Genomic DNA, 24,611 nt, shown 5'->3' with positions numbered 1-24,611 from the left:
AGAGCCCAATGCAGAGCTTGAACTCATGACTGTGAGATTGTGACCTGAGCTGAAGTCAGACACTTAACTGACTGAGCCACCCAGGCACCCCTTCCCTATAAAACTATAAATTGGGAAGTCAGCGACTGTACTTTCTATTTTTATCTGATACTACTTTGAGCCAGTGTCCAATAGCTATTTAAAACAATGTTTCTTAGAGTGAATCAGGAGTAACTTTGAGTCCATGAAGGTGACCGTTAAATAACACAATCCTGGACTGAGATGGCTATTCTATTGACATTTCTTATTTTTCCTTTTTTTTTTTTAAACAGAAAATGTAAGCCTTAGGCTCAGAGCAAAGACAATTAACAATCAGCTAGCAGGAATTTAAGAGTTATTGTATTAAAAACACACATACATATGTGTTTTTTGGGGCACCTATTTGTTGAAAGTGATACTAGTTCTTCATTCATGGGACTGACATAAAGTTTCCTTCCACAATAAATTAAGTAGAAATAGTGAGGTTTTTCTTTAAGGAAAGGTATCAGTATAATAGAGTTAGATATGGCAAAATTGTGGAGGTGGGAAATGAATGACTGAAATTTGGGAAAATTAAGGAATACTATTTAGTAGGTAATACATCAATTTTATTGTAATAGGTATGTTATGTCATTAAAAAAATACCTAATTTTAGTGGGTAATTTATTTTTCTTAAAGACGATCCTCCCTCCCCCAAATACTGAAATAAAAATCAAACTCACCTGTAGAGTAGTAAGGGTTTCATCAAAAGACACTGGAGTAATTGTGCAGATAATACGGGTTTTTGCATTTCCTCCCAAGGAATTTTGGAGAATTCGTGTTAATTTACTATCTCGGTAATTTATGAAACCACTTAGTGAGAAAGGAGTTTAGGGGAAAAATAGTCAGAATTTTTACATAACAAAAGTGGTTGGTTTTTAATGCAGAACCTTAAATTAGATACAATTTAAAAATTAATCCTTTATAGGTTAGATGAAGCAGATCAAAACTACTAAGTAAAAAATATTTAAAATGGAAAGTATATTTAGGAAGTCATAGTCATATATATAAGAAGTTAAGCATGCTCACAGAATCACAAAAGCTTTGGAACATATCGAAGAAATCAGGATGTTTGAGTGTCAGTGAATTATTACAATTCTCAACCTAATGGAAAATGTAAGCATTAATAGGTAAATGTACAATGGAATAAACTTACCCAACTTGTCCATCACTAAGTTTCTTGATCACTTGTCCCAAAATAAATAAACTTCGATTTATATTACAGCCTTCCTTGAGTCGTACACCTGCATTTATTAAGCAAATATGAAAACTAAGACTGGCCTCTGTACTAGATGTTAACTTATTTATCAATAAATTTTAAGAAGAACTAGGAATTTAAGGGCCAGATGATAAAGTCTGTGCTTTGGATTAGATCTGAGCCCACCTTTAATATCACTGGTTGAAGGAGCTCTTTCCCTATTCCTCCTACCTATTAAGTGCATTGGAAAGAGCCTTAGAGAAAGAGCAAAGAGAAAAAGATAGTTAAGAAAAAAAATTAAAGGGAAGTTCATTTCCCCAAAGAGCCTAATTCATCGGATCAAATCTATTTTTTCCAAACTTCCAAATATAGGTAACTATAGACTTATAGCCAAATTAATAAAAAATAATTATTTTTTTTAATGTTTGTTTATTTTTGAAAGAAAGAATGCAAGTGGGGGAGGGCAGAGAGAGAAGGAGACACAGAATCAGAAGTAGGCTCTAGGCTCTGAGCTGTCAGCACAGAGCCTGATGTGGGGCTCAAACTCACAAACTATGAGATCATGATCTGAACTGAAGTCAGACACCACCAACTGAGCCACCCAGGCACCCCAACAAAGTTCTTACTTTTAAACTGATATGCTCTCATGAGTCATATATCGAAAAAGAAAATAAGTACACTGAAAAAGCTCTCTCCTAATCCTGTGGTCCATTCAACCAGTTCCTGTCCTCCTACCAGAAAACCACTTTTATTAGTTGACTCTTGTAGAGATTTTTAGGAATTCAAGTTCATATATGTTTATTTCTTTCTTTTCTTCTTTTACACAAATAGTAGCCCACTATACATGGTAATTTGCACTTTGCTTTTTTCACTTGGCAATATATCAGGAAACACTCGTGTTTTCATTCTTTTATACAGCATAAAATCCCATTGTATGGATGTATCAGAATTTACTTATTCAGCATCCTGTTAAGGGACATGTAGGTTTTCAATATGCCACATATATAAAAAGTACTACAACAAATAGTTTTGAACAGCTGTTACTTTACAGGTGCATTATTTAGCTATTGCTGTAACAAGCCAGCTAAAACAACAAGCATTTATTTCTTGTTGTACTAGTTTGGTAGATAGAAGCCATGCTCAGATGAGGGTCTCTACATCAGGCTGTAGGAAATAAACATAGAAAGGTTTGACATCTTCATGATTTTGAAACTTCCCATCTAAGTATGATTTTCCATTTGTTATAAATATTTGATTACATCCTTTAAGTATGTTTTAAAATTTTCTTTATTCTGGTCTTATGTAATTTGTGTCGTGTTTCTTCCTAGATATCAGATCAATTAAGTCATTATTGTAAGTGGAGTCTTTTTGTACACTAAATATTCCAGCTGGTTGTTTTTTATATTAGGAGATATTAATGTCTATATATTAATTTTGTATCTACCTTCCTGAATTTCCTTACTAATTATGAAAATTTAGATGGTTTTCATGGTACTCTCATGAGCTTTGTAGCTATACAATTCTACCAACTGCATAGTTTTAGCTTTTTACTTGATACTATAGTAGCCCAAAATAGATAACTTGTTAGATATGGAAGCTGCTTTTTTACATTAAGGAGTTTTGTCACAAAATTACTATCTTTATTAGTTTCTAAAATGCGAGGTAGCACTTTTTTATTCTGCAAAAGAATAAGAGGACACTCAGGCCAACACATTTATGAGTTCCCATTACCTTCAGCGCCTGTTTGAGCAGCTCTTTCACTGCCTGCAAGATCAACCAAATTCTGTAAGAGAGACGAAAATGAAACTTTAGGAAAGGTAACTTGAAATAATAAAATCTCAATGGCTGAAAGAACAATTTTAACACATGCTTTACCTGCATACCCCATTCTGTCTGCTGGTCTCTCACTCCACTGTTCGGGGCCTTCCCATTTCCGAATCAAACTGATGTGTGTACTTTTTTCCTCCCTTATAATATAGCCTCCATAATGTTGTCAGAATAGGCTCTCTATTTACTACACAAAGTTCAAACCCTCACCATAGTGAATATAATTCTTTACAATCTGGCACTTGTGTTACTCACTCTGAATTCTAGCTGACCTACTCACTATGCCCAAAATGCTTCCTGTACTTCTGTGCTTCCAATACCTACATTTTGCCTTTCTCTTTGTTTAGTTAGTTCTAATGTTTAGTCTGTCCTTATTCTTTATTCAGGGCCAAAGACAATTGTTACCTCCTTCGTGAAGCTTTGCCATCTTTATCATTCCTCGCCCACACCTTTAACTGCTTTTTCAATTGTGTACCCAAGGGTCTTTAGAGATCTACCTTATTCTTCAGCACTTACTGTGCTGAGCTCATCATTTGTGTCTCTGCCTATACTGTAGCACCTTTAAAAAGCATGGGCCTCTCCCTCATTTCACAAACACTGTTGGAAACAAGTGATTGCCTGTCATGATCCAGGCAGTGTGTTAGGTGCTAGGATATGGCAGTGAATCAGACATGCAGACAAGTAAGTTCTCTGCTCTCACTGAGCTTTTATTCTACATGGGGCAGGACGGGGAGAGGAGAAAGTTGGTGAGAAGCGACAAAAAGATAAGAAATGCATCGTGGTAAGTGTAATATACATAATTTGTTTTTGTTTTATTTATTTATTGAGAGAGAGAGGAAAGCAAAAGAGGGACAGAGAGAGAACTCCAAGCAGGCTCTGGTGCTGTCAGTGCAAAGCCTGATGCAGGGCTTGGACTCACAAACTAAGATTATGACCTGAATCGAGATCAAGAGTTGGATACTCAAGGGACTGAGCCACCCAGGATGCCCCCATACAGATCATTTAAATACAGTGCTAGAAGGGGAAAGAGGAAGGTACAGAGTAGGTTCTTTGGACTTGATGGCAGGGAAGTCCTCCCACTAAGCTAGAACCTGGAATGACAGAGAAGAGGGGGCTGACCATGAAAGCCCATGGGAGCCATAGTCCAGATAGAAAGAACAGCCAGTATACCCAGTCACAAAGCAGAAATGAGCTTGGCGTGTTCAAAAAATAGAAAGGGCAGAGTTGGTGAAGTGGAGCTGAGAGGAGATCAGGTCAGAGAAGTGGGTAAGGGTCAGATGGTGCGGGGCATGGTAAGCAAGAGCAAGAACTCTGGATTTTCTAAATGTGATGGGAAAGGGTTTGAGCAAGGCAGTGGGAGTCATATCTTGATTTAACTTTTGGCAGAGAAGGGTGAGAAGCATGGGTAGAGAAGGAATGCAGGGAGGCAAGAGTGGTAGCTGGGAGCCTGCTCATGCAGGAATCTGAGAGGTGATGGTGGCTTGGAGCAGTGAGGTGAGACGGAAAACAGTAAGTGGTGGAGGGATGTCTTCCTTATTCTTTTAATCTCAGGGCCTAGTACTATGCTCAGAACATGATGAGGCCTCGGCAAATATTCTCAGTGCCTTAAAACAAAGTCAGAGACTTTCACGGATGGGCAGTAATTATGTACTCCTGTTTTAATTATGTCCTATCTCAGACACTACTTTCTCTAAAATTCTCAGTCTAATGTTTCTTATATGGCATCTATTACAGAAGACCTAAATAAATAATAAAGGGGCAGAGTGGTGATGAAGGCAGCATGAACTGAGGAATAAAGATGAGAGCAAGTATCAGTGTTCAAAGACACCAAGAGGCTCCAATCTATATACAAGAGAAGGCTCATGTGGAGTAGAAGGAAATTAAGTTAGGTTGGTTGAGAGTGGCCGGAATTTGTCAAAGGATGCAACATAACAAAAGCAGTACTTCGTAACATCAGAAATCTGCTAGGAGACTACAGAAAGGAAGACCAGAGTCATAGAAGCCAGTCAGGAGATGAGGACCTAAATGAGTGTGATGCCCATGGGAATGCTGAATAAGAAATGCTGATGAGTGGACTCAAGGGGAAGGCTGAAAGAGAGGAGTCAGAACAGACTCGGGTCTCACCCAGGTGACCAAGATAATGTTGGTACTCCTGGAAAAAAGGAATATTCACTATGATGGAAAGTAATTAATTTTGTTTTAGACACATTGAAATTTGAAGTAATAGTGGGACACACAATTATAATCATCTTTATAGGGATGTGAATTAGAACTCAGAAACTCTAGATAAAATAAATATTTGACTGTCATCAATACAGAAGTGATAACAACATCTGAGGGCAGACACAGGAAGCAAGACAGGCCGAAGCAGAACACTCCGATGTCTTGGAGAGTAGAGTAGGAGAAAGAATTCCCAAAAAGTAAGAGAGAAGATGCACAGCCAAAAGAACCGGGATGTTGTGAACCAGAAAGATCAGAAGACACTTAAAAAAAAAAAAAAAAAAAAGAGCCAGAAAATGATCTTTTGGGGGAAGGCTTCTTTCCAAGAAGATACTTACAGTAAGTAGAAAGGCTGAAGGGTTGGACCAGATGGTCCTATAGTCCCTAGGTGATATAGCATCAAATTATATGAAAAGGTCATCAAATGGATCACTGACCAAGTCAAGAGTATTAAAGAAATTATTAAGAGAAAAGTTAAAGTTGTAGTGAAATATCACAGACTGGGTTTAGAAAACAAAACGGAAGTTAGGTTCTGTGTTTTGTTGTTAAATTAAAGCAAGACCATCTACTAAAATAAATTTTATATTGGTATGGTGAGATAACTGAGGTGAACAAGAATTAGATATTTATTAAGACTGATTTTTCAAATCTGAAAGTGAATAATTAGAGATTTATTATTTTTTTCCCTAAAGTTTTCAAGAATAAACTTAAGTCATATCCTCCATGAAGCTAGGAAATTTAGACCCTGAAGATGGAGAATAAAGCAATATTGGCAAGGAACAGGAAGGAAGCACAAAAAAAGAGAGAGAACGGCTTCACTGCAGCAGGAAGGAAATGGTGGCTTACTTATGTAGAAAAAAGAAATGTTTAGAACATGATTAAATTCACTATTCAGCAAACAAGTACTGAATATAAACTACATATACTGTGTTGGGGCTATAAAGATGAGTAAGATGTCACTCTCCAACGCATTTCCAGTCTCAAACACTATGCTTATAATTTAAAACATTTCCTTATTTTATTGAAGAATGAACTTGAATAATGTGATTTACTTTTTAAACCATCCCAGCTAGGCTTTTGTTGATCTCACGAGTCTCCATTTTATTGGCTGAGTCAAAACAACAAAAACAACAAAAGAACCAAATTGCCCCCACCCTTGTTTCAAGAATATACTCTTAAATGCATATGGAAAACCTCTTCCCCAAGAACTCAGGTTAGGAAAAGTGCTTTGATCTAAATTTTAGGAGATATCAGCCATAACATAACAACAAAGACCCTCTGAATTCTTCCTATGTTTTAGCTTGAAATTTCATGTTTCTAGATGAGACTAAACTACCAATTTATAGATATTTTTGCCTGTTTGGTTCAGTTAACAGTTCTTATGAAGCTAAATATCCAGCAGCCAAATTAAATGATGGTTTGGCCCATATGGTATGGGATCATGGTCCATCAATACTCACCAAATGGGACACCTTGACGGATCCTTCACAATTGGAAGGTTCCCCTTTCTCTCTACTTTCCAAAATCTAGACAGAAAAAAAAGAAAACTTGTAAAAAAATTAGTGTACTTTTAATTGCAAAGACCAAACAGAGCGTTACCTACCATCCTGAAAATGGTATGAGAACGACTGCTTCTTTGATTCATTTTCGTAATTCCATAATGTCTGTTCTCTGTAAAAAGGGAGTCATATTTCAGGTGTGTATTTTAAAATTCAAAGAAAAATATAAACTTCTTTTTTAGACCAAAAAGTATGATTTGAAGCCTAAATACATTCAATTGAATAGTTTTTACAAGTGTTTTTGGAAAAATACAGTATAAAGTCTTACTCTCTCCTTTTGTGATCCACTTCAAAGCCATTTCTGATGTATAAACCACTTCTTCTGTGAGATCAGCCACATATACATTCCTCTGAAACAAGTTTAAGAATAGAGAGGAAGTCACTAAGAAGTCTGCAAATCAAAAGATGTGAACTAGTATAGAATTCATTTGTAGAAGTTACAAGTGAAAAATGGATGAAAATAACAAGTAAACTATGATATGTACAATTTATTTATGTACCAAATTCTAACCTGATGCTTCCATTTGCTCTTTTTAAAGGCACTTATACCAAAACATTACAGCTGTCAATGTTTAAAAATGATACATGTTGCTCATATGCTATCTCTATAAACACTTAAAAAATAAACCAAACAGGAGACAGTTCAAAAAATATAGAACAAGGACATGAATCCCAAGAAGCAAGTCTATTTTTAGAACCACACTAACTCTGTTACTCACGTTAAAGTCTTCCCGAATTATTAACGGCTTCATTTTTTGAGTGTCACAGAGTAAGTCTGTAATGGTTTCATTGTATATCTCCATGTAAGACACGCGTAAGAGAAATTCTCTGTCAGGAAGCTAGATGTAAAAACATCAGAGATCATCCATTTCTGAAAACCTAATACTGAATACTTATGTGCTAATATTAAATATTAAAATATTCTAAGAAATTACCTTTGCAAAGCAAGCAACAATCAAACAAAACCTCATGTGGCTTTATATTCACAATAAACACAAAAATATAAAAACACATTTCAGTAATAATGAAAAGTATAGCATCAAAGAATTAGAAGAGGAGAATGCCCGGTCCAACTGTCTGAACTCAAAATGAAATCTACCAATGGATGTTCAAATAAAAACACTACAAACCATTAAAATAGTAATGAAAAAATAATCTAAAACCAAATCTTAATTACTTAGATTGCTTATTCTGGTCTTCTGCTTTTCTTTCCTGTCTTTTCTCTAAATCTGCTTTTCTCTGTTCCTTTTTTGTTTTAATAAAATTTCTTTTTCATGTTTATTTTTGAGAGAGAAAGAGCATGAATGGGGGAGGGACAGAGAGAGAGAGAGAGAGAGAGAGAGAGAGAGAGAGAGAGAGAGAATCTGAAGCAGGCTCCTGGCTCTGAGCTGACAGCACAGAGCCTGACACAGGGCTCGAACCCACGTACCGTGAGATCATGACCTGAGCCAAAGTCGGACGCTTAACCAACTGAGCCACCCAGGCACCCGTCTCTGTTCCTTTATAAGCACTGGTAGCAGGGAGCCTGGGTAGCTCAGTTGGGTGGGCATCTGACTTTTGATTTTGGCTCACAGTTTGTGAGATCGAGTCCCGTGTCAGACTCTGTCCTGACAGTGTGGAGCCTACTTGGGTTTCTCTCTCTTTGCTCCTACCCCCATTTGCATGCATACACTCCCTCACTCAAAACAAATAAATAAATAAACATAAAAAGAAATCACTGGTAGTTAAACAAAGGCAAATAGGAGCTGACCATTCTAGTAAGATTTTCCTGTTCCTTGACACCCAGGTGTGATTAGTACTGTTTCAGTATTCAAGAAAAAGAAGGAAAACTTTTTGCTCAACACAGTAAGTTTGTGGGAAAAAAATAAATCTGTTATGCCTTCTTTACCCATGGCTAAGAGATAACTATAAATCTACTTCCTTTCATCACTGTAAGAAAATATTAAGGTTTCCATTCTACTATTACTACTTTTCCCTTTATGTGCCAGAATTTACCCAAGTTATTTACCTTTTTAATTTTTTGGAAAATGTCATGAATTGCCCTGGGTATTACTCCCAAATAATCCTCTGAACCCATCATGGTATATGTTTTTCCTGAAGCAGTCTGCCCATAGGCAAATATTGTACCTGTAAAAACAAAATACACACATGCAAAGATTAAAAATGAGTCTATACGGTGTGAAACTATCAATAGTTGAACCAAAATACTTCTACAATGAATACAAACCATTGTAGCCTTGTATGGCAGAATCTATGATAGGTACTGCTATTTCTTCATACACATTTTTAGTAGTTTCATTACTATGAAAGACACGATCTGAAAAAAAACACACACACACACATACACACAGAAGTTAAATCAATCAAATCAACTTTGTTTTCATTCCTAGTAGTTGTCCAAAGAAATAAAATGGTCAGGATATGTAAGATAAAATATTTAAGACATGATATTCTCTTCAACTTATTGGTTGAAAATATATCCTCTGAAAATATATTTCTCTATAAGGTAAGATGTGTTGGTCCTCACACAGAAAAAATACAAGTTAGACTTCTCAGATATCATATGTGCTTTTAAGAGGCAGTAGGGCAAAATGGCTGAATACAGAGTTACCAAATCAGACTGTCTGCAAATCTGGTGCCAACACTTATAAGCTATGTGACTTTGGGCAAGGTGGTTATTGCGTTTGTGCCCAGTCTGTAAAATGGATATCTATTCTCTTCCTCATAGAATTATTGTGAACCTATAGTCAATACTTAGGAAATATGGACTATTACTATTGAGAAATTTTAAAGTTTATAACGTAGTTAGCAAGAGGACCTAGATCAAACTACACCAAGATATGTACACCTATGGAAGAAGAGACCTGAACAAAGCTGAAATGTTACAAGAAATGACCAGATGGCTGGCTACTAAAGGAGGCTGGGTTTAGAGTACATTTGTATTGATGAATTAACTAGTCGAGTAGGTGGCTCTCTGTTTTGTTAGCATAAGTAGCACATTAAAAATGGACTACTCTTTCAATGGTGGCCTCATATGAAAAAGCTCACAAGAAATGGATTTAAATCAGGAGGGAAATACATCTACCTGCAATGAGAAATTCAGTGATCACACTGTTTGCCTCATGACCACACATTTGTCCTGAGGCAGGACTTTATGGAAAAATCAAAGCGCCATCTGAAGACTGCTTAGTAAGGGATTATGATTTCAGAGCAAGGACAGAGGGCAGGATGATTCAAATCTAAATGCCATTTACTTTAGATAGGTGGATGAGTCCAAATCCACGATGGGCATACATGGCTACAGAGAAACCCATAGATCATGAGTCTGAATGCTTGTGTATCCCTCACTCTTGGTTTTATAATCTCTGGCATTTATTGTACTACCTTTTAAAAAATTATGTTAATACTCTAAAACAGTACTTTACCAGAAATTGTTTTCTCTTCTTTACATCTTTGCTCTAAAACCTTTTATGATGGCTTTCTAGTTTAATGCTACTTCAACATCCTAACCATTTTTATTCCCAGAGTTGTTGAGAGGGCCTCACTGTTGCTCAGCAGTACCTAAATGACAGCATGCTAGTGAGTCTGACTCTTCCATTTGTGAGCTGTGTGACTCCAGGCCTGTTTTAGTTCCTTGCTGAAATGGAAAGGCACCTACTGTGTAGTACGTACTGCATAAGCTTGTTATGAGGATTGAATGAGTTAATATATATGACATGCTGAGAACTGTATCTGGCACACTGTCAGCAGTATATCCATATTAAATCAATAAATCATCCGAGTCAACCTTCAGGGCCTCCATGACCCTCTGTCTTAGTGTCAGTGGTACCATTTTAGACAACTAGACTAGTTAGATCCCACTATAAATCCCACAAAGCTTATGCCATGACAAGTGTAATTACTTGTTTAAAGCCTCTGTCTCATCATATGGTAAGTTCTCAAAAAGCAGGGGTAGGTCTCTGCTGTATTCTAACAGAAAAAGAAGGAATATCTTCACTATTCTTAAAATAATTGTGGAAAGTCTATACTACAATGAAAGATCTTAAAGATGACCTGATATTAAGCAATATATTTTAGGCTTATTGGGTTTTAGGCCACAAATTAATAAATAAGAGGAAAAAACGTTAGTTTCAACCTTAAGGCACTATGACTATAACTGCATTTTAAATATCAATTTATTATCTTACTTGTCATCATGATGGATGAACAATATTTTAGTTTCTACTAAAGCCTAGTTTGATCTTTAATGACAAATCCAGGATTATTGATAAGCCTTTTATAGTCCTAATAGGAAAATGATAGATATTAACTCTTCATGCTATTATAAGCTTACCAAAATGGAAGGATTTACTGCCATCAACTTGATAAATGGCATTATTGTCAGTTTTCCAGTAAACTTGGGTATCTTCTCCGAGAGCTTCTTCTCTGAAATAAAAACACTGCATTTTAGTATAACTGGTCATGGAAATCATGTTATATGACAGATAATTTAAAAGAGTCTATCTTCTGAAGAATATTTTATTTTAATGAACAAATAAATTTATTTATTTTTAAATATTTATTTTTGAGAGAGAGACAGAGTAAAAGTGGGGGAAGCACACAGAGAGAGGGAGACACAGAATCGGAAGCAGGCTCCAGGCTCTGAGCTGTCAGCACAGAGCCCGATGCAAGGCTCCAATTCACAAACTGTGAGATCATGACCTGAGCCAAAGTTGGATACTTAACTGACTGAGCCACCCAGGCACCTCTTCTGAAGAATATTTTAAAAGATAGTATTGGGGCATCTGGGTGGCTCAGTGGGTTAAGCGTCAGACTCTTGGTTTCAGCTCAGGTCATGATCTCATGATTTCTGAGTTTGAGCCCCAGGTTGCCTTGGTGGTAAGGAGACTGCCTGGGATTCCTTCTCTTTCCCCCTCTCTCTGCCCCTCCTACTCTGTCTCTCTCTCTCTCAAAATAAATAAACTTAAAAAAGAAGGTATTGATTTATACTAGATATGAGAAACATGGAAAATCTGCTTTTGAGGAGTCAGCACTTTTAAGTGGGGTTCAGTGACCTCCTGCCTTCCCATGGGAGTTTTCTCCTGAAGTTCTTCATTTCCACCCTCCTACCCAGTACTGGTTGCTGCGAAGATACATTCAAAATGCAACTCTGATTATGTGCCTCTTGCTCAAAATTATTAAAAAACATCTGAAATTCTTAATATGGCACACTAGATCTGGAACATGTTTATTTCTCTCTTCAACGTTATCTTGCTCTAAATTCCTATATATACCTAAAGCTGCAAACAGTTTTGACAGTCCCTTTCAAAATAAGAGATTCAGCCCTTCTGTGCCTGAAATAAACCTGACTTACCTTTCCATTAAGTAATTTAGCTATTCTTTCATTCTTAAAAGGTGTCAGGAGTTTCATGACACCAGCCCTGTGCCCCATGTCATCTCAGAGGGATTAATGACTCCTAGAGCAAACACTCTCTACCTATCATAACACTTGTCACTGTGTATTGTAATTGTAGCATAACTGTCTTCTAATGCATTAGGTAATGAGCCCTTTAAAAATAGGAAATTCGTAAAAAAAAAAAAAAAAAGAAATTCTTCATTTCGATATTCTCATTTATTAACACCTAGTGATATTTAACAAATATTTCTCAAACACAAAATACATTAGTATTCTGTAGTGAGGGCCACAGATCAGAGAAAAGCAAAGACTTCATTTTTTCCCTATCTTGCTTTTTTTCTCTGTAGCATTTATGACTCCTATAACATTATGTCAACTTAACATTTTATATTTTTTACTTTATTTTCTGTCTGGGCACTAGAATGTAGATCCACAGGGCAACTATGGTAGTGTCTGTGTGGTAGTGTACATTGTACTAAAAAAATCGGTATTGATAAATATCAGCCATTCAACGTTCTGAATGTTAAATTGAGTCATTGACTGAAGTCTTGAGTGCCTTTGAATACAATGCAACAAGGCAGACTAGTCCTTGCTCTCAAAGAGTATACAGTAAAGAGGGAGAGACGGTTTAGTGCAAAATGACAGATGAGTACCAATAAAAATCTTTCCGATACGACTTCCTTTAAGGAGTGGAGTTGGGTGGGGTGGGAGGCGCATGTGGGGAGAAGGAGTGCAGCGCCGGCGTTGAAGTTTTTAACGCTGGCAAACCCAAGTTAACATCTAAAGGACTCCTACAGCTGGAAATTATCTTCCTGATCTTCCGATCCTTCCCCGTCGTCACTAACTGATAAGGACACCTTGGCACAAAGCGGGTAAGCGGCCGAGATACCAGGCAGCAGGAAGGGGCAGCGAGAACCCACTCTCCGGCTCAGGCCAGCGCCAGAGGCCGCAGCGGGGACCCGCTCTCGGTCTGGTCCACCTACCTGCTGTTGAGCGGCCGGACCCGCACGCACACCGCGACAGCCCCTTCCTCCGCCATCCTGCCAGCCTAGATCCCAAGAAACCGGCACAGTCTCGTTCCGCGTCTCCTCTGCTGAGAGCACGGACCGCCCCGCCTTTAAGTTTAAAATTTCCCAAACTACGCGTCTGATTGGGTGGCGGTATCGTGACGTCATGGATTGTTCCAATGCACGCGGCGTGGGGGGAGTCGCAGGCCGGAGGCGCGTCCACGGTAAAAGGTGCAGGGGGGAATAAAGGATCTGGAAGACAGTAGGGTAGGGAGTCCCAGAGACGGGACTCGGAAGCAGGCTGGAAGCAGGCGGAAGCGGCTATTCTGGCTTTATCTGCTATTTTATCTGGCTATTATCTGCTAAAAGCCACTGAAATGCAGGCAGCTGTTTACAAACCTCACCCCCAAAGAGTATGCGGTCTGTAGGAAAACAAGGCAGAGAATTTCCCCCCCCCACCAAGAGTTAAGACCTTTAAATCCGCAAACAGAATTAAGAATCTCCTGTTTTATTTAATTAAAAACACCTTAAAAGACAAGAATTGAAAGTCACTGCGCTGCCCAGAAACGTAAGAATCATATTGTGCTCCTTAGAAACTCTGAGTTTTACGTTTTCCTTTGTCTTTGAACTCCTATTTCCAATGGCAGTGAGTTCCTCAGAGGCTGTTTTAGAAAGAATTATTGAACACTGGAAAAACTCTTTGAGTAATGCGGTGAACGTTTATTACCAAGAGTGGGAACATTATTCTAAAAAATTCTTTCCTGGAAATAGTGCTATTTTAAAAAATTATGTATCATAGTAAAGTGTTAACATGTTTTTAAAGAGTGATTTCATTCCCTTTCTTAGTTGATTTAAGGAGCTTCAGGAAGTATTCCTTTTCCCTCACCAAAAATATGACCTGCAGTTACTAATAAATGTTTATTACTTATAGGAGTAGAAAATTCTAATGACCTAATAAAACTATTTGGGAAGTAAATTTGGCAATATCAATAAAAAACGGAAAACATATATGCCCTTTTTGCAGGCCATTCTGCTTTTAAGAATTTATGTATGTATTTGAAGGACTGTGCAAGGATATATGTATATGGGTTGCCGAATTGCTTACAATAGCAAATGGCTGAAAACACGTTAAGTGCCAATAAATAATAAATCTGAGACTAGTTAAATGGATGGTATTTTATCAACACAATGAAATGCTATGTAGCTGGTAAAAAGAATGATATAGCTCTTAATATGTACTTTATTTTAATTTTTTAAAATGCTTTCTTTATTTCTGAGAGAGAGAGAGGAGAGAGAATGCATGAACACGGGAGGGTCAGAGAGATAGGGAGATACAGAATCTGAAACAGGCTCCAGGCTCTGAGCTAGCTGTCAGCACAGAGCCCCACGCAGGGCTCGAACCCACAAACTGAGATTATGACTTGAGCCGAAGTCGGATGCTTAACCAACTGACCCACCCAGGTGCCCCAGTCTTAATATGTACTTTAGAAAGCTGTTCAAGGTGTTTCATTAACTGAAAGAAACCCAAGGTGTCATATTTATACACAATATGATCCTCTTTGATATTTAAAAAAAAATTATGTGTCCGGTAATACATACATAATTTCTGGAAAGATAAACAGAATATACCTAATTTTCTTGGTATGAGGGAGGATGAGTTAGATAGTAGATCTACCTTCCATTGTATAATATTTTATAATTAGTAATATTGTAACCATGAAAATATTTAGTTGTTAAACTTGAAGAAACTAGTTAATAGAAAAAAAAACAGTAAATAAAAAATGAGTTTGATCACTTAGCTGTGAGCTAGGATAGGTTACTCTTTTTATATTTTTTATTTTTTAAAAATTCTTTTTGGTAATATTTACTTTTGAGAGAGAGTGTGGGGGATGAGAGAGCAGGGGTCTCAGAATCTGAAACAGGCTCCAGGCTCTGAGTTGTCAGCATAGACCCTGACTCAGGGCTTGAACTCAGGGGCTGTGAGATCATGACCTGAGCAGAAGTTGGGTGCTTAACCAACTGAACCACCCAGGCGCCCCTAGATTACTCTTTTTTCATAGCTAAAATGTGATGATACTTGGATGCACCTAGTAAGACAGAGTAAAGGAAAGTATATTTTAACTGATTTTTCAAAAATGGTGGTGAAATATTGCACATATTGAGCTGAAAAGAAGCACTATAAAGAGGAAGAAGGGACATGCCATTAGTGAGAGAAAATCTCTGACAACACAAAGGGGGGTGGTTCAAAAGCAGAGAAGGGTTTGCGTTTCAGAGTTGTTGTGCTCATGATTGTTGCCATGCTAGTCTTTGCTGCCATCATCACAGCAGCTAACATTTAATGAGATTTACTATGTGCCAGCTCCTCTGTTGTATGCTCTGCATGCAGTTTTCCATTTAATTGTCCAAATATGGTCATAAAGAAATATTCATTGAACATATCCTAATCTCCTATATGCCAGATGTAGTTCTAGGGTCTTATGATAAGAAGGGGTGCCACTTTGTGGGTTTTTTTTTTTTTTTTTTTTTACAGAGAGAGAGCACTCATGTTCGAGAGAGATGGGCAGAGGTAGAGAGAGAATCTTAAGAAGGCTCCATGCCCATTGGGGCTTGATCTCAAGACCATGAGATCGTGCCCTGAGCCAAAATCAAGAGTTGGACGTTTAACCCACTGAGCCACCCAGGTGCTCCAAAGAGGTGCCACTTTAGATGGGATGCTCAAGAAAGGTCTAGGGAGGGGACTTCTGAGGTGAGACTTATATGACAAGAATTAGCCAAGCTTGGGAAGGTAAGAGTACATCTTTTATTTGTCTCAGACAGAGGGACAAGTGAGTCAAAGAGCCCAAGGCTTATACAAGTTTGTCTTGTACATGTCGGAGGCATAGAAAGAAGGCCCCTGTGGCTGAACCATTTTGGGCAAAGGGGAGAGGTACATGGGGCCAGGTCCTGTGAGGCCTTGTGGGCCATGCTAAAATGTTAGGCTGTTATTCCAATGGTGAGGGGAAGCCAATGGAAGGAAGTAAAAAGGGATTCCCTCATTTATTCAAACAAAATTTTCTTTTCTATTTTGCTATGAAAATCGAAGCAGCTAGAAGAAATTTTGCATTGCCTCCTGCCAACCGGGTTACCGACCTGCTTGTCTGTGCCATTTACCTCATCCTCCAGATTGTAACTAGGTGAACATCCTCTGTCCTCCACTCTGAAATCTCTCCACATTTGCTCTAGATCCTGCCCCTTCCAGCTTAACTTCTTTCTGTCTGATGTTGTCATTTCCTGTTCTCAATAAATTGGTCTTTAGCAAACATTTGCCTTAATTTCTCCCATCTTGGATATCTAATAGATATTGCAAACTTAAAATGTCTAATACCAAATTCATGATCATCCCCTCAAAACTTGATGGATCTGCAGTTTTCCACAACTCAGTTGATGGAACTCCACCCTTTGTGGTTACCCAGACAACAAACTATGGAGTTATCATGCTCAACTTCTTTTCTCTCAAAGTCTACATTTGCTGTTCCTGAAAATTCTGTTGGGGCTACCTCGAGAATCTTCCAGAATATGGCCATTTGTCACAACTTCTGCTACTCCATGTTTCTGGCTTTGCCCACCCACAGTACCAGCCTATTCCCAACACAGTGATTTGAGTGATCTTTTACAAATATAAGTTAGACCATATTAATGCTCTCTAAAGACCCCCAGTGCCACTCCCAACCCCAATTTTTCTCAGAATAAGACTCACAGTCTCAGCTGTCTCCCTGACATGATATTGCCTCTTGCTATCCCTCTGGCCTTACCCCGTACCACTCTCTTTTTTGCTGTTTTCACTCCAGGCACACTGGCCTCTTGACAGTTTCTTGAATGTAGTCAGGCTCCGTCTCTCTGAAGGCCTTTGCATTAGCTGTTCTCTGTCTGGTAGGCTCTTACCCTAGATGTCTGTTTTTCTTCTTCCATTTAAATTGGTATCTTGCTCAGATGTCACCTTTTCAGAACTCTGTATAAAATAACAACTCGCTTGTCTGCTACTTCTCTTTCTTTACTCTTCTTTTAAGATTACTTAAAACTTTAAGAAATAATATGTATGTATGGATTTATCTGTGTATTATTTGTTTCCTCCCACTAGAGTGTCAGCTCTAACTAGTGGTCAGCAACATTTTTGTTTATACCTTACCCTGTGTATCTAGAAAGAGACTTAGAGGGGCTCCTACGTGGCTCAGTGGGTTAAGTGTCTGACTCTTGATTTTGGCTCAGGTCATGATCTCATGGCTTGTGGGTTCCAGCCCCGCATGGAGCTCTGTGCTGACAGCACCTAGCCTGCTTGAGATTCTCATCTCCCTCTCTTTCTGCCCCACCCCCGCTCATGTGTGCACACATGGATGCATACTCTCTCTCAAAAATAAATAAATGAACTTAAAAAAAGAGACTTAGAGTATAGTAAACATCAATTAAAAAGTTGCTTATTTAATCACTTTATAAGTACTTATTAACCATTTCTGGGAAAGCTGCACAGAGGACAAGTAATCTGCTTAGGAGCGGAGGACTGTTAGAAAGTAGACTTCCCTTTCATTGTATACTATCTCATAATTATTTATATCTTAATTAATGAAGATTGTTTCTCTCAACTTTTAAGAGATTAGTTAATAGATAAAAACTGTGTATAAAATAGTCTACTCATTGGTTTTTTAACTAGTGTAGATTACTTTAAATTATGAAGATGCTAGGCTGTATCCAGTAAGATAAAACAGAGTTAAGGAAGATATGTTTTAAACTGAGTGGTCAGGAAAAGCAAAGAGATTTGTTAAAAGTTAAACTGAGACATAGTAAAATTTTTGAGAGTTTATTTGAGCAAAAATTGATTCAAACCAGGCAGCATCTAATCTAGCAGATAGAAAGGAGCCCCAAGGAGCTATACAAAATGAGACTTTTATAGGCAGAAGGGAATAGGAATAAACAAGTCATAATAGGCAAAAAAAAAAAAAAAAAAAATCAGGTTCGTTATTTTGAAAAGTTACTTTCCTTTAGGAGAGAGGAGGGTTTATCAGGCAGATTATCTAACTGATACTCATTAGGTGATTCCTGATTGATTGGTTTAAGATTCCATTTCTGGGAAAGCTGAGACAGTAATTAAGTCTCAGTTTGGTGATGTGAGGCTGAACTTAAGTGACTTTATTTTGGGCCTTTTTTTAAAAACAGATTACAACTTGTCTGAAGTTATGGAACTTCTGGAGAGAGAGGCTTAAGATTTGGTTTCATATCCTTCTTCTGAAAGGTACTTAAAAGGTTTATTGATTAATTTTTTCTTACCTGGAAAATTAATACACGCACATGACAAAAGTATTTACGTAGTACATGAAGAATCACAGTGAAAAATAAACCTTCTTGCTACATCTGATCCCCAGGGTACCATTGTCATCCCAAAAGCACCTTTGGATTTCCTGGCATGTTACCCTCAAATTAATCTATAGATATATGTACATATAGTTCTTTTCCTATATTGTATATATTTTTATAAAAATACTTGCTGTACATGTTGTAGTGTACTTTGCTTAAAATGTGATCTTTACATAAATATTTTCATTCAGTTTAAGAAGGTAAAGTAAATTTTTGAGGCCTGTTAATTGCACACAGTTCCACGATGATACTTAAGTTACTGTTTTGCCCCCCAAACTGTGTTTATTTCTGCTGAAGCTGTAGAGGGCACTGTAATCCTTCTAAAAGCATGGCATAGCCCCCTAATAGTGTTTTGTAGTTCTTGAGTGTGGTGCAAATTTTAGAATTCAGAGAAGCTCGTGATATTAGGGATATGCATTAATTCAAATTATTCTCCTGTCCTCATATATTTTATGCATTTCATATACAACTAATTACAATATATATTTACATCATGCCATTCCCTTCAACAGGAGTACTTTTCTTTAATTTCCAAAACACAAGTCTTACCTTTAATTTTGCTGTATAAATATTTGTAGTGATCACAGACATAGTATCCTTTTCATTTTAATCACGGTTACACAGGATTTCTGTGGCATCATGGAGTCAGCACTGACGTTGGACAGTCCAACTCCACTGTTTATAAGCTATGCCGCAATACCAGAAAATCTTTTATCTTTATGATTTACCATTTTTCTCATCTACAAAATGAGGAAATTGGCTAAGAGAATTTCTAAGATTTCCATCAGCTTCAATAAATTTATGAAACCTTTGTCAAAAGAGGAACTTGTTAGACCTGAGTATGGATGGGTGTCCAATAGAATATGGAATGAGTGAGGGGGCAGGAAAAGTGATCCAGGTTACAGACAATATCTCAGGTAGCCACAGCGCTGCAGAGACAAGACGGATACAGCAGTCCACCAGAATCCCATTCTCTTCTTTCTGGCCAGATAGCTAGCCTTGCAGTTAATGCTGCTATGTCTAGGACTCAGTAATAAAAACTTCAGGACTGTACTTTTCCTCCCTTTTCCTTGGTGATCATCCTTTCTCTTTCCTTCAGTGATGATTCCAAACCTTCTTCACTCTCCTCAAGCCTGGGTCCCATCCTTATCCTTATTGACAGACCAGGCTACAAAGCAAGATGTCTCATCTCCCAGTTCTCCAACCCTTACAGACCATGCTCCAGTTGATCCATATCGCCACCAATTCTGTTTCCACACATTTCTGAAGAATGAGGTGTTTGTCATGTCTGAGGCAGATTCTTCTGTGTTCACCCTGACTCTTTCCTCTTTGGTCTCTCCTGGACCTTGCTTCATCAATTATTCTCTGTTTCAGAAAAATGCTATCAACTTACAAAAAAAGAATCATCTGTAAGTCCACTATTCTAAAAAAATACATCTAAAGTTGTCAAGTGAATGTTCCTTATTACCCATCAAATTTCATTTTCCTTGAGATGATGTATGTTGTTTCTTTCTGACCTTTTCTTAAATATGTGCAAAAAATCTGTTTAGAGAAGTAGCCACATTAATGTTTTCAAGAATGGAATCATTCTGTACTTATTGATAAGCAATTTGCTTTTTATGCTAACAAATCAATATGTAGATCTGCCCTCCCCCCCTTTTTTTTTCTTACTGGCTGCCTAATATTCAATTGTATGGTTATACTATAGTTTATTCAGTCATTCCTTTATATGGGCATTTCAATTGTGGTCACTGTTTTAATATAGCTTATAACACAAAAATCCATCTATATACACCTTTCCATGCTCATGCCTTTATTTTCATAGAGTGGATTGCTAGAAGTTAAAATGTTGACCCAAACAATATGCTTGTTTTGAATTACAACAAGTACTACCAAATTACTTTCCAAATAAGTTGTAGCAATAATACTACAACCTAGAGTATGTGAATGTCTACTTCCCTATCCTTCACCATTCCATGATGTTATCAATATTTCTATTTTTAATATTTTTATAGGGAAAATATTATTTTATCTGTAATTCCCTGCTTGCCAACAGGATTGACCATCCTTTCATTATTATGTAATATTTACATCTTATGTTTTAAATCGTCCATATGGATTAAAAAGTCCTTTGCTCATTTTTTTCATGTAGATTTTTGATCTGTTCAAATATTAAACAATTTTTTAAAAATGTTTATTTATTTCTGAGAGAGAGAAAGAGTGAGAGAGAGAGAGAGGCAGAGCATGAGCAGGGGAGGGGCAGAGAGAGAGAGAGACACAGAATCCAAAGCAGGCTCCAGGCTCTGAGCTGTCAGCACACTGTCAGACTCTGAGCTGTCAGAGTCCACTGTGACATCTGTACACAGTGGATTAAATTACAGGAATGTGACCTCTGATTTAAGAGATCTAAATCTTTTACCATGGACAGTTAATATTGGTCCATAGTGAGATCTTATCTTCATTTTTCAAAGCTGTTCCTTATACAAATATCCTTTGGAACGAATGGCACACAGTGCTTCACTTATAAGACCTAAAGACCGCATGGAGAATTGTCTTCCAACAGTCAAGATAACCCCTTTCCAGAACTACTCTAGGTTTAGTTGATATATCTCTCAAGTTGTGATATCTAATAGCCATATTTAAGAAGTATAAAAAGAGGGCACTGGGTGACTCAGTTGGTTGAGTGTCTGACTCTTTATTTCAATTCAGGTTATGATCTCATGGTTTGTGGGTTTGAGGCCCACACTGGGCTCTGTGCTGACAGCACGGAGTCTGCTTAGGATTCTCTCTCTCCCTCTCTCTGCCCCTCCCCTGCTCTTTTTCTCTCTTTCTCTCTCTCAAAATAAATAAATAAATTTTTTTAAAAAGTATAAAAATAAGCAAGTGAAATTAAATTTAATAACGTCTTAACCAAGTATATCTAAAAATTATGATTTTAACATGTAATCAATGCACAAAAGCATTACTAAGATTTAAAAACAATTTTTTAAGTTTTATTTTTATCACCTGGTGCTCATCACAAATGCACTCTTTAATCCCCATCACCTATTTCACCCATTCCACACTCACTTCTCCTTTGGTAACCATCAGTTTTCTCTCTATAGCTGAGTCTGTTTCTTGGTTAGCCTCTCTCTTTTTTCCCCCATGCTCATTTGTTTTGTTTCTTAAATTCCATATATGAGTGAAACCATATGGTATTTGTCTTTGACTGACTGATTTCACTTAGCATTATACTCTCTAGCTCCATCCATGTTGTTGCAAATGGCAAGATTTCATCACTTTTTATAGCTGAGTAATATTCCATTATATGTGTATACTGTATCTTCTTTATCCATTCATGAATCAGTGGATCCTTGGGTTGCCTCCATAATTTGGCTATGTTAATAATGGTGCTATACACATAGGGGTGAATATATCCATTTGAATTAGTGGGGTTTTAAAAATTTTTTTTTATAGTTTATTTATTTTTGAGACAGAGAGAGACAGAGCATGAGTGGGGGAGGGGCAGAGAGAGAGGAAGACAAAGAATCTGAAACAGGCTCCAGGCTCTGAGTTGTCAGCACAGAGCTTGATGTGGGGCTTGAACCCACGAACCATGAGATCTGACCTGAGCACAAGTCAGACGCTTAACCAACTGAGCCACCCAGGCACCCCTGAATTAGTGTTTTTGTATTCTTTGAGGAAATAGCCAGTAGGGCCCTTGCTGGATGCTGGGATAGTTCTGTTTTTAACTTTTTGAGGAGACTCCATACTATTTTCTAGAGTGGCTTTACCAATTTGCATTCCCACCAGCAGTACAAGAGGGTTCCCTTTTCTCTGTATCCTCACCAACACTTGTTTCTTGTATTTTTGATTTTAGCCAGTCTGACAGGTGTGAGGGAATATCTCACTGAAGCTTTGATTTTGCATTTCTCTGGTGATAAGTGATGTTGAACATATTTTCATATGTCTATTGATCATCTGTGTGTCTTCTTTGGAGAAATGTGTGTTCATGTCTTCTTCCTGTTTTAAAATTGGATCATTAGTTTAGGTGTTGAGTTTTATAACTTCTTATATTTTGGATACTAACCATTTATTGGTTAGATTGACTTTTAGTTCTGTTGATTGTTTTCTTTTCTGTTTAGCAGCTTTTTGTTTTGTTGTAGGCCTAATAATTTATCTTTGCTTTTGTTTCCCTTGCCTCAGTGAACCTATCTAGAAAAATATTGCTATAGCTAATGTCAGAGAAATTACTGCCTGTGCTCTCTTCTAGGGATTTTATGGTTTCAATTCTCACATTTAGGTCTCTTATCCATTTTGAATTTATTTTCGTGTATGGTATAAGAAAGTGGTCCACTTTCATTCTTTTACATGTTGCTGTCCAGTTTTCCCAACATTATTTGTTGAAGAGACTGTCTTTTCCCCATTGCATATTCTTCCCTGCTTTGTCAAAGATTAGTTGCCCATATAATTGTGGGTTTACTTCTGGGTTCTCTATTCTGTTCTATTGAGCTATATGTCTATTTTTGTGCCAGTACCATTGCTGTCTTGATCACTACAGCTTTGTAATATAACTTCAAGTCTGGAATTATGATGCTTCCAGGTTTGCTTTTTCTTTTTCAAGATTGCTTTGGCTATTCAGGGTCTTTGGTGGTTCCATATAAATTTAAGGATTGTTTGTTCTAGTTCTGTGAAAAATGCTGTAGATATTTTGATAAGGACTGCATTAAATGTGTAGATTGTTTTTGGGTAGCATAGACATTTTAATAATATTTTCTCTTCCAATCTATAAGTATGGAATGTCCTTCCATTTCTCTGTATCATCTTCAATTTCTTTCATCAGTGTTTTATAATTTTCAGAGTACAGGTCTTTTACCTTTTTGGTTTGGTTTATTTTTAGGTATCTTATTATTTTTGGTACAACTGTAAATGGCCTTGTCTTTTTAATTTCTCTTTCTGATGCTTCATCATTAGTGTATAGGAATGCAGCAAATTTCTGTAGATTGATTTTGTATCCTACAGTTTTACTGAATTTGTTTATCAGTTCTAACAGTTTATTGGTGGAATCTTTTGGGTTTTCTATATGTAATATCATGTCATCTGCAAATAGTGAAATTTTACTTCTTCCTTACCAATTTGGATGTGTTTTATTTCTTTTTGTTGTTTGATTGCTGAGCCTAGGACTTCCATTACTATGTTGAATAAAAGTAGTGAGAGTAGACATCCTTGTCTTGTTCCTGACCATAGGGGAAAGGCTCTTAGTTTTTACCAATTGAGGATGATTTTAGCTGTAGGCTTTTTACATATGGCCTCTATTATGTTGAGGTATGTTCCCTCTAAACCTACTTTGTTGAGGGTTTTTATTATGAATGGATGTTTTTAAATATTTACTTATTTTTGAGAGAGTTGTGTGAGCCAGGGAGGGGAAGAGAGGGAGACACAGAATCTGAAGCACAGAGCCCAACGTGGGGCTCAGACTCATGAACTGCAAGATCATGATCTGAGCCAAAGCTGAATGCTTAACCAACTGAGCCACCTAGGTGCCCCAGTATTAACTTTTCTTAAATGTTTAGTAGAATTTTCCTGTGAAGCCATCTGGTCCTGGACTTTTGTTTGTTGGGAGGTTTTTGATTACTGATTTAATTTCTTTGCTGGTAATTGGTCTGTTCAAATTTTCTATTTCTTCCTGTTCCAGTTTTGAAAGGTTGTATGTTTCTAGGAATTTATCCATTTCTTCCAAGTTGTCTAATTTGTTGTCATATAGTTTTTAATTATTGATTGTGTTTATAATTGTATTTCTGTGGTGTTTGTTATTTATCCTCTCTCTTCAGTGATTTTATTTATTTGGATCCTTTTTCTTTTTTTCTTGGTAATCTGGCTAGAGATTCAATTTTATTTATTATTTTCAAAGAACCAGTTTTTGTTTTCATTGATCTAAGCTATTGTGTGTGTGTGTGTTGTTGTTGTTGTTTTTTAGTTTCTAT

At 37.2% G+C, this 24,611-nt stretch overlaps 1 protein-coding gene across 1 annotated transcript in view; it reads right to left on the bottom strand.

The window, feature by feature from the left end:
- Nucleotides 1-13,295, bottom strand: part of CENPE (centromere protein E) — an 83,179-nt gene extending 69,884 nt beyond the window's left edge. Inside the window, exons 1-11 of the mRNA XM_039220823.1 lie at nt 13,240-13,295; nt 11,195-11,286; nt 9,089-9,178; nt 8,870-8,988; nt 7,581-7,700; nt 7,130-7,211; nt 6,906-6,973; nt 6,763-6,828; nt 2,987-3,038; nt 1,214-1,301; nt 741-870 (exon numbers count right to left, since the gene is read on the bottom strand). Of these exons, the coding sequence (XP_039076754.1) occupies nt 741-870; nt 1,214-1,301; nt 2,987-3,038; nt 6,763-6,828; nt 6,906-6,973; nt 7,130-7,211; nt 7,581-7,700; nt 8,870-8,988; nt 9,089-9,178; nt 11,195-11,286; nt 13,240-13,295 (963 nt within the window). The remainder of the gene's footprint in view (nt 1-740; nt 871-1,213; nt 1,302-2,986; nt 3,039-6,762; nt 6,829-6,905; nt 6,974-7,129; nt 7,212-7,580; nt 7,701-8,869; nt 8,989-9,088; nt 9,179-11,194; nt 11,287-13,239) is intronic.
- Nucleotides 13,296-24,611: the final 11,316 nt, after the last annotated feature.

This window comes from Hyaena hyaena, unplaced genomic scaffold (genome assembly GCF_003009895.1).
Source record: "Hyaena hyaena isolate Hyena2069 unplaced genomic scaffold, ASM300989v1 scaffold_914, whole genome shotgun sequence".
NCBI lineage: Eukaryota > Metazoa > Chordata > Mammalia > Carnivora > Hyaenidae > Hyaena > Hyaena hyaena.
The sequence above is the reverse complement of the archived record's forward strand: the minus strand, read 5'-3'. Positions and strand labels throughout refer to the sequence as shown.